The sequence below is a fragment of the Canis aureus genome, chromosome 14 (genome assembly GCF_053574225.1).
Source record: "Canis aureus isolate CA01 chromosome 14, VMU_Caureus_v.1.0, whole genome shotgun sequence".
Taxonomy (NCBI): domain Eukaryota; kingdom Metazoa; phylum Chordata; class Mammalia; order Carnivora; family Canidae; genus Canis; species Canis aureus.
This window is the reverse complement of record NC_135624.1, coordinates 15823083-15837844: the sequence shown is the minus strand read 5'-3', so window position 1 is coordinate 15837844 and position 14762 is coordinate 15823083. Positions and strand designations below refer to the sequence as shown.

At 32.9% G+C, this 14762-nt stretch overlaps 1 protein-coding gene across 1 annotated transcript in view; it reads left to right on the top strand.

Annotated features, from left to right (window-relative positions):
• The window catches only part of CSMD3 (CUB and Sushi multiple domains 3), a 1166404-nt gene that overhangs the window by 795672 nt on the left and 355970 nt on the right, over window positions 1-14762 (top strand). The window contains exons 21-22 of the mRNA XM_077847015.1: window positions 1178-1393; window positions 3205-3393. Of these exons, the coding sequence (XP_077703141.1) occupies window positions 1178-1393; window positions 3205-3393 (405 nt within the window). The remainder of the gene's footprint in view (window positions 1-1177; window positions 1394-3204; window positions 3394-14762) is intronic.

Below are 14762 nucleotides of genomic sequence, written 5' to 3'. Positions count from 1 at the left end.
GTGAGACCACAATGCAATGCCACACCACACTCACCAGAATAGAATAAATGAAAAAAAAAAAAAAAAAAAAAAAACTCAAGCATTGACAAAGGTATAAAGCAACTAGATATGGCAATGGAAATATAAATTGGCACAGCCACTTTGTAAAGCAGTCTATTAAAGCTGCTATTAATGACCCCTAAGGGATAATGACCCAGTAATTCCACTCCTAGATTATTCCCCAACAGAAATATATATTCTTCAAAAGACATACTTGAATAATCATGGCACCATCTACATTCAGGCTAAAACACAAAGTACTTAAGTGATTGTCAAATGTTGAACAGATACATGAATGCAGTGTTTTTGCAAAATGAAATGCCATGGTATACATCACTGAAATAAACAATTCACAACCACACACAGAAACAGAGATAAATCTCACATACCTAATGTTGAATAAAACTCAACAAAGGAGTATGTATTATATGAATCCATTATATAAAACCACAAACCATTTATATAAGGTAGCAAAATTAGCCTGTGTCTCTAGAAGTTAAGTGAGTAGTTACTTTTGTCAAACTGAAGTGAGAGAAAGTTTCATGGAAGAGGTTCTGCTGTCAGTAATGTTGTGTCTATCGTTTCATATTATATTTGCAAAGATAAGTTTACTTTGTGAAATTTCAACGATCTGAATTTTCAGTATATGATGTACACAGGTTGAAGCATGTGAAAAAGAAATAAAAACTATATTCACTTAACAAACAGTTCCTTCCTATGCCTACTCTACATTTCTCTTCTGCAATTAAGCATTTGTGGAAGTTGGGTGTTGTATTACTAAACACTGTTTATTGTTTGAGAAGATTGCAGAAGGAAATGAAGGAGGCATGTAAAGTATTTGCCAGAAAGCTGCACTACTATTATAAATAAAGCATATGAATTTTCCTCAAAATTTTCTGAAAACTCAAGTGATATCTTTTCAGGCTTTGGTTTCCAAAATATGACTCGCTACATGTCTTATAAGCTACAGGGGGAAAAAAAAGATTTTATTAGATGACACACCTGGAGTATTTCATAGCAGTACTTTTCATTTCCAGAGAATTTAATTACAAGAAGAGTCCTGGCTTCAGTTACTTTGGTATCTCTCTGTGTCTTACAGATATACTTTGTGAGTCTAATTTTCTTCTTTTCTCAATAGGTGTACAGTTCAACTTTCACACCTTCCATTTGGAAGACCATCATGACTATTTACTGATCACAGAGAATGGTAGTTTTACCCAACCACTGGCACGCCTTACTGGTTCAGAACTTCCTTCAACAATCAATGCTGGTCTCTATGGAAATTTCAGAGCTCAATTGCGCTTCATTTCTGATTTTTCAATATCATATGAAGGATTCAATATTACATTCTCTGGTAAGAAAATAAATTTTAAAAGTCTGTTTTTATAGTATAAAAAAGAAAGGGAAAAATAACAGAAATGATTTTAAAAAGCAAATAAATATCTGTCAACCAATGTTAAGGAAAGTGTGAATATCTTGAAGATTGTCTATGGTAGTATTAAAGGGAACCTTTATACAAAAGCAAAATATAAATGACTTTCCTAAAAGTCTACTCTAAGTAACAGGGCAAAACTAGCTAAAATGCTTCATGAACTTAAAATAGAAATTTAATGATATATTTTAGGGATGTCTGGGTGGCTCAGTGGTTAAGTGTCTGCCTTTGGCTCAGGGTGTGATCCTGAAGTCCTAGGATCGAGTCCTACATCAGGCTCCCTGCATGGAGCCTGCTTCTCTCTCTGCCTCTCTCTATCTCTGTGTCTCTCATGAATAAATAAATAAAATCTGTAAAAAAGGAAAAGATATGTTTTAAAATTTTAATTAAACTCAAATGAACATGGGACAGTGATGTTCTAATTTTATGTCTCTTGGAAAAGACATAATTTACAGGCCAAGGTTAAGATAAATTTAATTTAGTACTTTGGAAATAAATGATATAGAAAAAAATTAATGTAGTTATCCCTCTATTCTAGAATAACCTCATCTAGAGAAAACATAATTTGGATTCCAGAGGGAAAACTTTATAAAATTAAAGTGAATAAATATTTTTCTATAAAAAAAACAGAAGTTTTTCTATCCGGTAGTTCTACTTTCTAGTTGAATGGAATAATGAGGCCAGTAGTTACTTCTTAACACAGAAACAAATTAATAAGTAAATCTTATGTCCACTTGCTAACATTAAAAGTGTAATATTATAATTATATATATTTATTTCTATATGATTTTAATGTATATATAAAATCAGACAAAAGCTAACCTTGTTTTCAGTTCTTGCTCTATATTTGCATGGAAATACTTGTCTTCTAAAATAATATAGCACATGAGCATAATCGATTTTAACCTAGAAGTTTAAAAGTATGTCCAAATAAATTTTTTAAACAATAAAAATAATAGCTCATCAACATGGAACAATTCCTTTTGTTCTCCATTGCAATTACAAGGTAAGTACATGCTCTGGAAATAGTTTTAACAAAGCTACTTCTTCTTAGGATGCTATATAAATTATAATATTGTTGTTTAATCAACTCTACTCTCTTATACCCTGAAGAGTGTTTAGCTGTTTATTTTCATGGTGCTCATTCATTGCTTAGGGAAATTTTCTTGTATAAATCTATAAAGTAACAATTTTCAGTGTGTGGGCACTTCAGTCTTACATAAACCATTGCCTTTGAAGTTCTGTGTTTTTCAGAATATGGATTAATTGAACTCCTTGTAGAGGAGAGACATAAGAGCCTTTGTCATTTAGATTAAAACCATTAAGTAAAATGCATTTCAAAAGTGCTAATGATTTCATCCCAAATGTTATTTTGTGTTTGAAAATATGCATTTATTATGCTATTATTATAAGTCAAAATCGGTGAAATGGAAATGTTTCTAATGCAGAAGAAAGAATATGAGATAAATAGCTAAATTCTCAATTTATCACTCAGAAGGTGACATTTTCTCATCTGTATTGAATTTCACACATAAAAGTACTTATCAAGCTATTCGATCTTTCACAAAAGAAGAAAAGTATGTGTGTCATTAGCATGTTTCCATAATTACACACAACATCATTTTTTAAATGTCTGACTGAGCCCAATAGCATCCAGTCTGCAAACAATAGCAATGTTCCCTTAAAAATGAATACTATCATTTTCTTTGTCCTCCTCTCCATCTAATTTACAGAATATAACCTCGAACCTTGTGAAGATCCTGGAATTCCTCAATATGGTAACCGAATCGGGTTCAACTTTGGGGTTGGTGACACTCTGACCTTCTCGTGCTCATCAGGTTACAGACTGGAAGGGACATCCGAGATCACCTGTCTTGGTGGTGGCCGACGAGTGTGGAGTGCACCTCTGCCAAGGTGTGTGGGTACGTGGTCAGCTGCTTTCATTTGCTTGTATGTGTAGTCACTGTCCATGGAGTTGCATGGTTATACACCCTTTGTTCTTTTATAATCTGTTGAATTTCTTCATTTATTTTGTATTAGTTAGTTCAATTTTTTTTTTCACTTGGCAATCTGGTGTACCTCAATTAACTTCTCAACTGCTCCATTTAAGTAACCATGCTTCTAAATTTGTTTTCAGATGACAGGGATAAGGAATCAATAGATATATAAATAGGTGATATAAAAATAGATAGATAGATAATCACATTTTCTGAGTTTACAGAAAATTACCTTCTTATATTCTACTGATGATGATTTCCCATGACTTATGACAGAAGATTTGGCAATAATTTATAATTTAGGATTCACATTCATGAAAGATGACTATGAAGGAAAATGTGTCAAATAAATAATAGATAATTTAAAGGCTATCAAGTCATGTATTGACTCAATGTATATAATCAATATATGGACCTATTATGATAGATGAATTAAGATGGCAATTCATTTTATGTTGTGAAATAAAGAATAACAATAATTAAAGTATTGAAAGTTTAGAATCACCATCCCGGTCTTTGGAAATTTAACTGATAAAAAAGAAAAATAAAGTAAAATTCTGTAGGGAAAATGAAGGATTTTCGATTAAGACTTAAGTCATTTCCTATTTAAAGTAGGAGATAAGGAGACAAAAATTTCTTCAGGTCATTAGCCATTTAGTGGTTGTCAGTACTTGTTTATATGACAGAAGAAGATACAAATGGTCATTTTATAATTATTTTATAAAGCTGTTGAATCTCTCAAAAGCACTTAATTTGAATTTACTTTAATTGTAAATGTAATTGTAGGTCACAGATCTATGTAAGTTTAATATGCTACAAAATCAGGAAAATTGTTAGAGATTTGATCTGTGGTTCAAGACCTTGTCATTTCTATGGAGGCAAAATGCCTACAGATGAAATTTAGAATGAGCAGGATGCCTTCTGTGACTTACTAATATATTATCCAGGGTATAAAATGTGGATATTCTGGTGGATCCCCAAATCAAGTAAAAAAATTATGATCTTCCAGGTTAATGTGGGTCTGAAGACTTTTATAGTGATGAGATTGTTTTCACAGCCTCTGTGGGTTATATAACAGACAGGATGATATATAACAGATGAAATTTCTTTTTAAAATCCTAGGCTTTTATAGAAATAGCACAAGCAACCACAGAGGCTTGAAGTTGGAAGGTGATGAGCAGTCACACTCTCAGAGCATCTTTTTCAGGAAGCTACATAGAATGCAATTTCTCTGGGTTTTTTGTTGTTTTGTTTTTTGTTTTCTGTTTTTTTTTTTTTTTTTTTTTCCTGCTGTATCCAGGTTTTGAATCCCTCCCTTTACCTGAGTTGCCCCCTTTCCATTTTTGCTTGTTGTGCATATTTTCAAAGACTAGTTAATGAGAATCTTGGGAATAATCCAAGTGAAGGCTATTGAATGTCCGAGTTTAGATGGTAGTCATTTGATATTGGGTTAATTCATTTTTCTAAACTTCATTTTTTCCATCTGTAAATCGGTTATAACAGTAGTAGCTAGTTCATTGTTATGAGTTAGTTAGGAGGATTAAAAGAGATTAGCCATGCCAGTCAGACACCTAATTCAATTTCTGGAATATAGAAAGGATTCAGAATTTAGATGTTATTATAACTCATAATAAATATAATCTGGTATCTACCCAGCCTATCAATTTAGTTTATAAAACCAGCTATAGTAGGGAATGAATTCCATTTCATAAAACACTAACATTTATGAGGGTCTACTTGGCTCTTTCATATATAGTTATCTCATTTAATCCTTACTATAATCCTGTTGTTATTATCCTACTACCCACTCTTCCTCCACCGCCACCATTTTTCATCAGAAGAATCTGAGCCTTAGAGATTTGAAATAACTTGCCCAAGATCATCAAGGTTGTAAGTGACAGAACCATGATTTGTATGAAGTTTTTCATATTCTAAAATGCAGCTTTTTCTCACTAGAGGGTTTTATCTCAAAAAGGTCTAGAGGAAGGTGAATCTTGAAGGACTCTATGAGGACTCTAGGTCAGAGTTAATATTTTCTCTCAAAGCATCAAATACACACCAGGAATTACACACTTTAAGAAATTGTTTGCACGTAGATTTTTAAGGTTTAGTTCATATTTATGAAAAATTTTAATAGATTTACAAAACTCTGACTTGGCAAAAAAAAAAAAACTTTTAAATTAATTTTTGTTTTACTATCGTATTTCTTTGAGACTAGGTTTATTTGTTTCTAAATCTTTAATGGGAAGGATAAAATAAAATCACCCTGTAGACAAATTTAGAAAGCAAATTATTGCCATGGGATTTTTCTCCACATTTTCAAATTAGCTGTGCTTGTGTTTAAGCTTATTGAAATTTACAATTAAACCTACTGACTTTAATAAATTCTACTGTAGGTATACATTTAAGTGACCAGATGCAAAGAAACATTTCAAATAGAATGACTTTTAAAATTTTTACTTCTCCAGTTTTCTTTAAACCTTACTACTCTGCCTATGCATTAAAACAAATGTATTCCTTTTTGTATTCCTGGTTACATATATGCATATATACATATTTCTTATTTTGTTATCTTTTCAAAGTTCACATTCTTTAGTCTAAAATGCAAATTATTTGTAAGTATTCATATGAACAGACCCAATTTTAGCAATGCTAGTTTATTTGAACAGTTTTTATTTCTTTTTAGATTTTCTTGTACTTTTAACTTTATGTATCTCGCATGCCAATTCCCTTATCCATACTGGCTTAAAAACCATTATTTAGTCTTTGGCGTTACCAACTTCATAGAAAGCTTATGTTATAGATAGTGGCCAAATTAGAAGTAGATTGTATTCCAAAAGTTTGCTTCTGTTTCAGATTTTTGGAATCTAGATGGTCTTTCCCTGGCACAAGGTTGCAAACGATGGATACATTGCCAGAATAAACCATAGATGAGGTTTTAAATTTTCTGTCATGTGGAAAGCTAATACTAACATTTACTAAAATGACTTATGTATACCTAGGTTCTTACATTGGTTATATAAGACGATATCTGACTCTGGACAGTAAGACAATTCATATTCAGAACTAATTACAGAAACTTTTTGTTTATATAAGTTTAATTTTGACTCTGTTTAGTATATAAATTGTTTGGTGTCTTTCGGTTTATGTTGGTAGAATCTGGTGAAAATTATCTTAATTCTGGATGGTACATAAGTAATAAATAACATTTTCATTTAAATAACTTTTCCGAGTAACCTCTGCATTTATGTTTTTAAAGTGATATTTTACACTACCTATTAAATGATTAAAATATAATAACACCGTAATATGGTCTTTACAATCTATAAAGGATTTTATCATGTATTGTCTTATTCCAAAAACTCATCAGTGCTGTGAAAGCAGACTTAGCATAACTGTTTTATCAGTGAAGTTATGATGTCTATAAAAAATGCAAATTTAGGAGCAGAGCCATTACTCTCACAATGCTCTGAGTCCCAGGCTTGTGCACCATTCAAAAAAGCACACTGTTGTCTTTGGACAATCAAGTTGGGAGGAAATCTGGACTTAATTATAGTTGATACATGGCTTCAGAGACTCCTTATGTTGTCCTCTATTTTAATCGGAGGAAACTTCTTTGAACATGACCCATTTATCAGGGATTACTTAACTGCAGGGAAATTTGTAGAGCAAGAGAAGAATCTGGATAGAAACTGAAAGCATAAAGCTGAGAAACAGGGATTTTTCTCCCCAAGAGGTGGCCTCCATTACAGTCCTATGGTTAATATTTATACTCCAGCTTTTCTTCAGGTGACCTTTGGGAAGTTGTTCAGATATCTTTCCTGCCAACCTTTCTCAAATGTAAAATATGGATAATCATATCTATGGTGCAAGATAGCATATAGCTCTAAGCAGTGAAAGACATGTAAATCACCCAATGCACTGCTCAACACATGACACTCTTTCAATAAACCTCAGTCTCTTTTTCTTGTACCTGCAACTCTTTCTGTCGACATATATCCAGTTATCCTAAGGACCATCATGGCAAGAGTTGCAAGGATTGATTTTTACCAACCAGCAGGAGAGGAAACAGAAGAGATGGAGGAGATGAAAAGTTTAATGTGCTATCAGTAGCTATGTATTTCATACATATCTTATTTATGACTTAATTATCAAGGTGAAAATTTTATCTTAAAAACCAACACATACCTATAATTATGTTTTACAATTTAGAAAAGATAAAAATAATCAACAGATAAAATTATATTTCAGTAAAGATATTTTATATTTAAGTGATAATCCTGGAGAGCCATGTTTCTATGGAAATAGATAATCTGGTCATCTTCATAAGTGACCAAATTAAAAAAAAAAAAAAGTAAAAGAGAATTGATTACTTTGAAAATAAGAAACACTGGCCTGTTTTTTACTTTCTTTACTAAAGTTCACATTCCAAAAAAACATTGGCATTCCCATTGCCGTCCTTCTAGATCAAGAAAAAACTTGCATATCCATAGTCCGCCTATATGCCAGAAATCATGCCAGGTCATGTTGCAAATAAACAAGAAGTTAATGAAAGAACATATTGTTTTGGAAAGTAGATTAGCAAGTTCAGTGTTAGTAATGATTTATCTTTAGTCAGGAGTCCACACATTTTGAAATCATTTTAAAAACATTCATTCATTCATCCTCATAGTTCCCCATTTAACACATCTTACTTCTATTTCTAATTTTATGTGTCATTGATTTTTTATATGACCTTGGACAAGTAACAACATCTTTCTTGAATCATAAATCAAATGAGAAAACTGATAACTCTGTATTATACATCTACACATTTTTCTCTTTTCTCACTTTTTAGATGATAGATACTGATTGTTACTTAGTTAAAAAATGAATGTTAACAATATGGGAAATAGGGTGCAGCATATATGGGACCTCTGTATTATCACTGTAACAACTCTGCTAATTTAGAACAATCTTAACATTAAAAATATAAAAATTTAAAAAAAATAAAAGATTAAAATGCATGTGAAGTAGTTTATCTTTGAGCAAATTCTATTTCATGTCAGTCTCCAAGCTCACTATGCTAAAATTATTTACATCAGATACCCATATATATGTATCAAATATGATTGATTTATCAAGTTTGTCAGGATTGTAGATATATAGCCTTGTAGAAAGCAAATTAATATTAAGAGACCTGCCTTGCTTTCAGATGCTACCATTAATTAGCTGACTGCTTCTAAGCAAATGCCTTCATTTCCTATACTTCTCTTTTTTAGAAAGAATGGTGCCAGTATGAGTTCTATTCAACCCAAATATTTATATTAAAAATAACAGAAAATATTAGATGGACAAGTGCTCTAATAAATATAAATGCATATTTATATTTTTCTTGTATAATTATGATTGGGCACATTGGTCTTTTGATTTGACAATGTAAAAATCCATAATTTTAACTTATATCTGTTTCTCTGTTTGTTTTTGAACTTTTTGCTTGTGACCTTACAAAGTAAGCCAAGAAGGTATTAATGCTATTTAACAGCTGAGAAAATGCTGCTTGGAAAGATTATAAGTAATTAATGGAAGGTTATGCCAGAAACTGAGTCTTGAACTTTTTAGACCAGTGCTGTTATATTCCAGGTGAAATTTCTTTATTATTTTATTTACTGATGCGCTATTTTGGAATATTAGTTTTTTTTTTTTTTTTTTTTTTTTTTAATAGAACAGACCAGGAATGAGCAAAGTGCCAGGCAGTAAATATTTTGGGATTTACAACTTGTAGTCAAAACTGCTAAATGCTCCCATTGCGTCCTGAAAGCAACAATAAATATGAATGAACAGGTGTATCTGTGTTCCAGTAGAACTTTATTTACAAAAGCAGGCAACAAGCTGGATGTGGCTCTGGGCCCAGGATTTGTTAACCTTTACAACAGACTGACCAAGCTTAGTCAAGTTAAATATTTTCTTTGCATTTGAGAACCTACTAGTCATTCAGCTCTAAGGAAAGAAAAAATTCTTTACCTATTCTCTATTTTTTTTTAAATCATGGCTCTGCTTATTAAAGTACCACATTATTTATTTCTAAGATAAAAAATTTCTCATGTTTTTACAGAAAGAATATTAGGGTGGCGTGTATGTGTGAACACTGATGTAATTTCTGGATAACATAAAACCTCTCCAAAACCTTCCAGATACCCAGATCTCTTCTGAGTACCAAGTCTGCATTCCCAGCTGTACACTGGACCTCTCCATATGGATGTCCTCCTACAAGCAAGTCGGCTTCACATGCCAAACAGAACTCATTATCTCCTCAGCCAAATCAGCCCTTCCTTCTGCACTCTTTATTTCAATTATTGCATCATTCTCAGCCAGTCATCCAAGCTAGAAATTGTGTCATCTTTCATCAGCCCCCTCTCTTTCTCTCTATCCATATTGGAATAGTCACTAAGGCATACCACCTATAGCATGGTGATCAGACTTACCACCATTTCTGTTTTCATTATCATTATGCTAATCTAGGTCTCATTGGTCCTCATGCAAATGAACATAATAGCACAATGATAATAATGTGTGCTAGGCATTTTGCTGAACTATATATATTTTCTTCTTTCACATATTCCTTTTAAGAACCATTTGAGAGAATATTATTCTTCCATTTATAAAGTAGCTAAATTAATTGCCTAACTTGATAAGGAACAAGAAAAATATTCCAACTCTTTTTTAATTCCAATGCTCACATCTAAGCTATTACATGTATAATTCCACTGTATCTATCTCCTTTCTTCTTCCAAATTCCATCTATGTTCTTCAGTAGCATTGCCAGTTATATATTTTTTATTAATAAGTAACAAATTACCATGAATCCATGGTAGCTTAAAACAACACATTTACTTTCTCAAGTTCCTGTGGGTGAGGAGTCTTGGCACAGCTAAACTAGGTCCTCTTCTTAGGGTCTCAAGAGCAGCAGTCAAGGTGTTGACTGAGTTCTCACCTGAGGTTCTGGACCCTCTTCCAAATGCACAAGGTTACTGAATGTAATTCGTTCCTTGTAGGTATAGGAATGAGAGCTTTAGTTCTTTGTGCAGTTCCTAGAGACCATCTACAATCCCTTGCCATGTGCCCTCTTCCAACATAACCACTTCATCAAGTCAACAAGGAGAGTCCCTGTAGAGGGTCACTAGCAAGATTCAGTTTTATATAGTGAAATATAGTCACAGGAGTAATGAGAAGCAGGTTACAGGTCACACTTATCTCAGGGGGAGGAATTGCACTGAAGCATAAACAAATGCCAGGAAGTGGATATCATTGAAATTTCACTCTAAAGTCTGTTTACCCCAGTTAACCTAAGAAAGACCAGACCATTTCTGTTCCCTGATTAAATCACTACATGATTTCCCATCGCCTATTACATAAAATTGAAATACCTTAGTCTTTTCTTAGGTTGGCCTTAGTATCTCCTATAGTCACTCTCCTGTGTGCATTCTAGAATACAGCCACACAACACTACATGCCACTACCAAACATACCAAGCACTTTCTACACTTTAAAATGATAAAAACCCGTTGAGGTTCTAATGCGTGTGAATAATCAAACTTTCATTTGTGTTGGCATAAGCAAATAAATCATTTATCTCTAAGAAGGTGAGTGCAAGGGTATAGTGAGAAAGCACTGAAAGTGTTCTTTAGTAACTGGAGACTCTTTGCACTTTATTTTTTTTAATTTAAATTAAATTATCCAACATATAGTACATACGTAGTTTCAGATGTAGTGCTCAGTAATTTATCAGTTGCATATAATGCCCACCCAGTGCTCATCACATCACCAGGCTTTGTATTTTAATCTGTTGAGCTTCCATTGCTACTATCCTAATCGACACCATTATCTATCATTGCTTACCTGTATTATTGTAACAGCCCAAGCAGACTCTAGTATCGATTCTTCTCCCTCTTCCCCAAACCAACAGTCGAATCAAAATGAATTTCCTATGATAGAAATTTGACAATGTCACTCTCTTACTTAAAATCCTTCCATTGCTCTCCATTGCCCTTAAAATAAATTCTGAATATGACCATCTTACCTCTCCCTTCATTGGCCTAACCAGTTTATTCTTCAGACACACTTTATTTTTCCATTCTGATTTGAAGCCTCCTTGACCTTCAAAGTATGTGTTAGATGTCCTTGTGATAGGTTTCATGAGTTTTTTTTGTATTTCCCTTTTCTAGGTTTCATAATGCTATATTGAATTACCTTTTTATCTACAGTGGTGTTTAGCATATAGAAAGCTTTCAGTAAATTTGTTGAGTTGATAAAGAAATGAATATATAATAGCCAATGCTCCTTTATTTTTTTACATTTTCAACTTAAAACTTTAATTTATATGAACAAAGTACTAATTCAGAGGTACTGTATTCAGCCTAACACAAATAAAGGGCTATAATTACTATTATAGCCTGGGCCATCACACATGTTTTTAGTCGGTAATTCATTTGCTGTGCAGATATTAACACACAATCCATCAAGTTTAATAAGTTAATCAACCAACAAATAATGAAAGTTTCCAAGAAGAATACTAAGGAGAGCTTATAATTATGCTAGAAACAGAAAAGATTATTTTATAAAACTTGAAAAGGATGAGGAAATGTTGAGTCTTGTATGTGTATATGGAATAAAGCATTCCCCCAATGTAGTGAAATTTAGAGCTCAAGAAAGGGAACAGCTCGCAATTTTTTTTCAACAAAATGAAAAGAAATTTTAAAAATGTGCCTTATAGAAACTAAGCAACCATAAGAATGCAAAGAACCAGTGCACATGTCCTATTTAACAGAACTGTTTAGAGGATTGTGAACTTAAACTTTTCTAATTCATTTGGGATTTATAAACAGATTTATAAACAGATTTACAGGGAGCCTTTATTTTATTTATTTTTTTTAAGATTTTATTTATTCATTCATGAGAGACACACAGAGAGAAAGGCAGAGACACAGGCAGAGGGAGAAGCAGGCTCCATACTGGGAGCCTGATGTGGGACTCGATCCCAGGTCTCCAGGATCAGGCCCTGGGCGGAAGGTAGCACCAAACCGCTGAGCCACCTGGGCTGCTCCAGGGAGCCTTTTATAATCCAACTGGTCTGTTCATAAATAAGTGTCTAAGCTTATTTGATTATACTGTAGTTGACAAGTGAATACATGAGCCTCTTGAAGATGGAGCCTGTCTCTTATTTATCTTTGTCTCTTTGGGTGTCTACCACAAACTTTGGCATGTCACAGGTGTTCATTCCTTATAAGACAGTATAAAGTTAATTCGCCATATGATCATAATGAACCTGTTAATTAGAGTAGATTGTGATCTACCCATAATGGTGATACACTCACAAGATTTTGAAATGATCTTCGGTGTTATTCCAGTCTCAAATTTCTGTGGATATATATATTTTTTAATTTTGTGAGGACTTAAAATTGTAAACTCTTAAACACACTTCATTCCTTTATATTACTTAATGCTCTGACTATAAATCTTGTTGTAAGCCAAAATCTGCCTGCTAATTAGAAAGTTAGAAGGTAAGATAGTTGTTCTTTAGAGAGAGTTGAGTTATAGAAGAGGGGCTAGAAATGAAGGATTTACTGGAATCTGTGCCTCAGGGTCACGTCCTTCAGGCAATTGCAAAAGGAAGGGTCTTTTACCAGAAAGAATCACAAAAGTACCAAACGAACTTGCTTTCTTTGCAACTTCTGGTGATCTCTTCCTGGTTTTGTGGAGAATATGCTCAAGTTCAGAAATACCTCAAGCATAGTATTCTTTCATCTGTATCTAGTAAACTTAACCTAGACATATTGGGAAACATAAGGAAAAAAAGAGGAGATGGTGAGAGCTCTGAGAAAAATAAATACTAATATTAGCCTAGAAAGTATGAAATTCATCAACTTTGTCATTAGACAGACTAATTTTGGTTTTTACCTTAATTTATTTTTACTTAATTAGAAGGTGACTTGCGCCTAGTATGTATTAGCACCAGATAAGAAATATTTTACCTGAGGTAATAATAAAAGCTAATATTTGCTTTGTGTTTACCATATACCTGGCATGGTCTTGTGAGGTTTGAATAAAGACACCGAGGCATAGGGAAGTTAAGTAATTTTCTCTAGGAGAATATACTAACAATATTTTTATTTGAAGCTGTTTAGATTGGGAGCAATTTTTTTGCTATATGTAAATATGAGCCATAAAGAATAAAAGCATTAAATAAGCCAGTGTGATAATATTCTGTACATATCCCTAAACTGGTTCTTGCTTACAACAGTGACATCTGTGGCTCTCAGGAAATACTATCATTTGGCAGTGTAGATAACGGGAGGAGATAATTAAATGTTATTGCTACTTGTAACTGAATTAGATTTTGATGCCATGTCTCAGGAGAGGGTAGGATTTAATTGAAGTTGCAATAGGCCGAGAGTACCTAAAAGCCTTTTGAAACTGGGAGGAAAGGTCATTGTCACATTAGGCAAATAGATTTTAAAATCACCTCTAATTCTATGTTTTTATAAAGTCCACATCTATTTGTTTTGCGTATATGGTATATAGATTTTTTCCCCATTTCAGCCTCATAATGAAAATAATAGCAAAAATTATGCATGCCATTAGTACAGAGGTTGATTCCTAATAAATGGTTTTATTATTTGTCATCTGGTAATGCATTTAGCTAAGATATGCTCAAATGTACCTAGGGCTTTGAAAACAGACAAAAGAAGAGTGGAACAGACTAGAACTATCAATTAGGAACAGTGCATTGTACTAAGGAACCAATCAGCCTGAAGTTCCATGGCACTAACTGGGGTACATTTAGGACAAGCCCAGGAGAGTAGGGCTGTGGTTATTCTGCAGAGTAAATGCATTTGCCCCCTAATCAGAGGTATGCAATAAAATGAATTTCATTGTTTTCACCATTATTTTTTATTTTTAGCTGTTTTCTTTTCAGCCCAAGCTTTCAAATCTCAAATCCAGCTCCTTCACAGGACAAAGCAGCTGAAGTCATCTTCCTTTGTTTATTATACCAAGACAGTTGCCATGGAAATAATATAATGTTACAGAATAAGCATCATAAGTTAAATCCAGAATCAAGAAGGGACATATAAGTCAGGTTTGAGAGAGTGTGCTTATTTAAATAAACAGTGGCTTGGCAATCATTTAAAAATGTCAAGGTAAATTACTGAGAAAACAGAGAAAAATAAACTTAGAGCTTTAGGAAGTTTTTTGCAGAATTTAAATATTACCCTTCAAGCAGGTATTTTAGAGAAAAGGAGTTAGGGGATTATTAA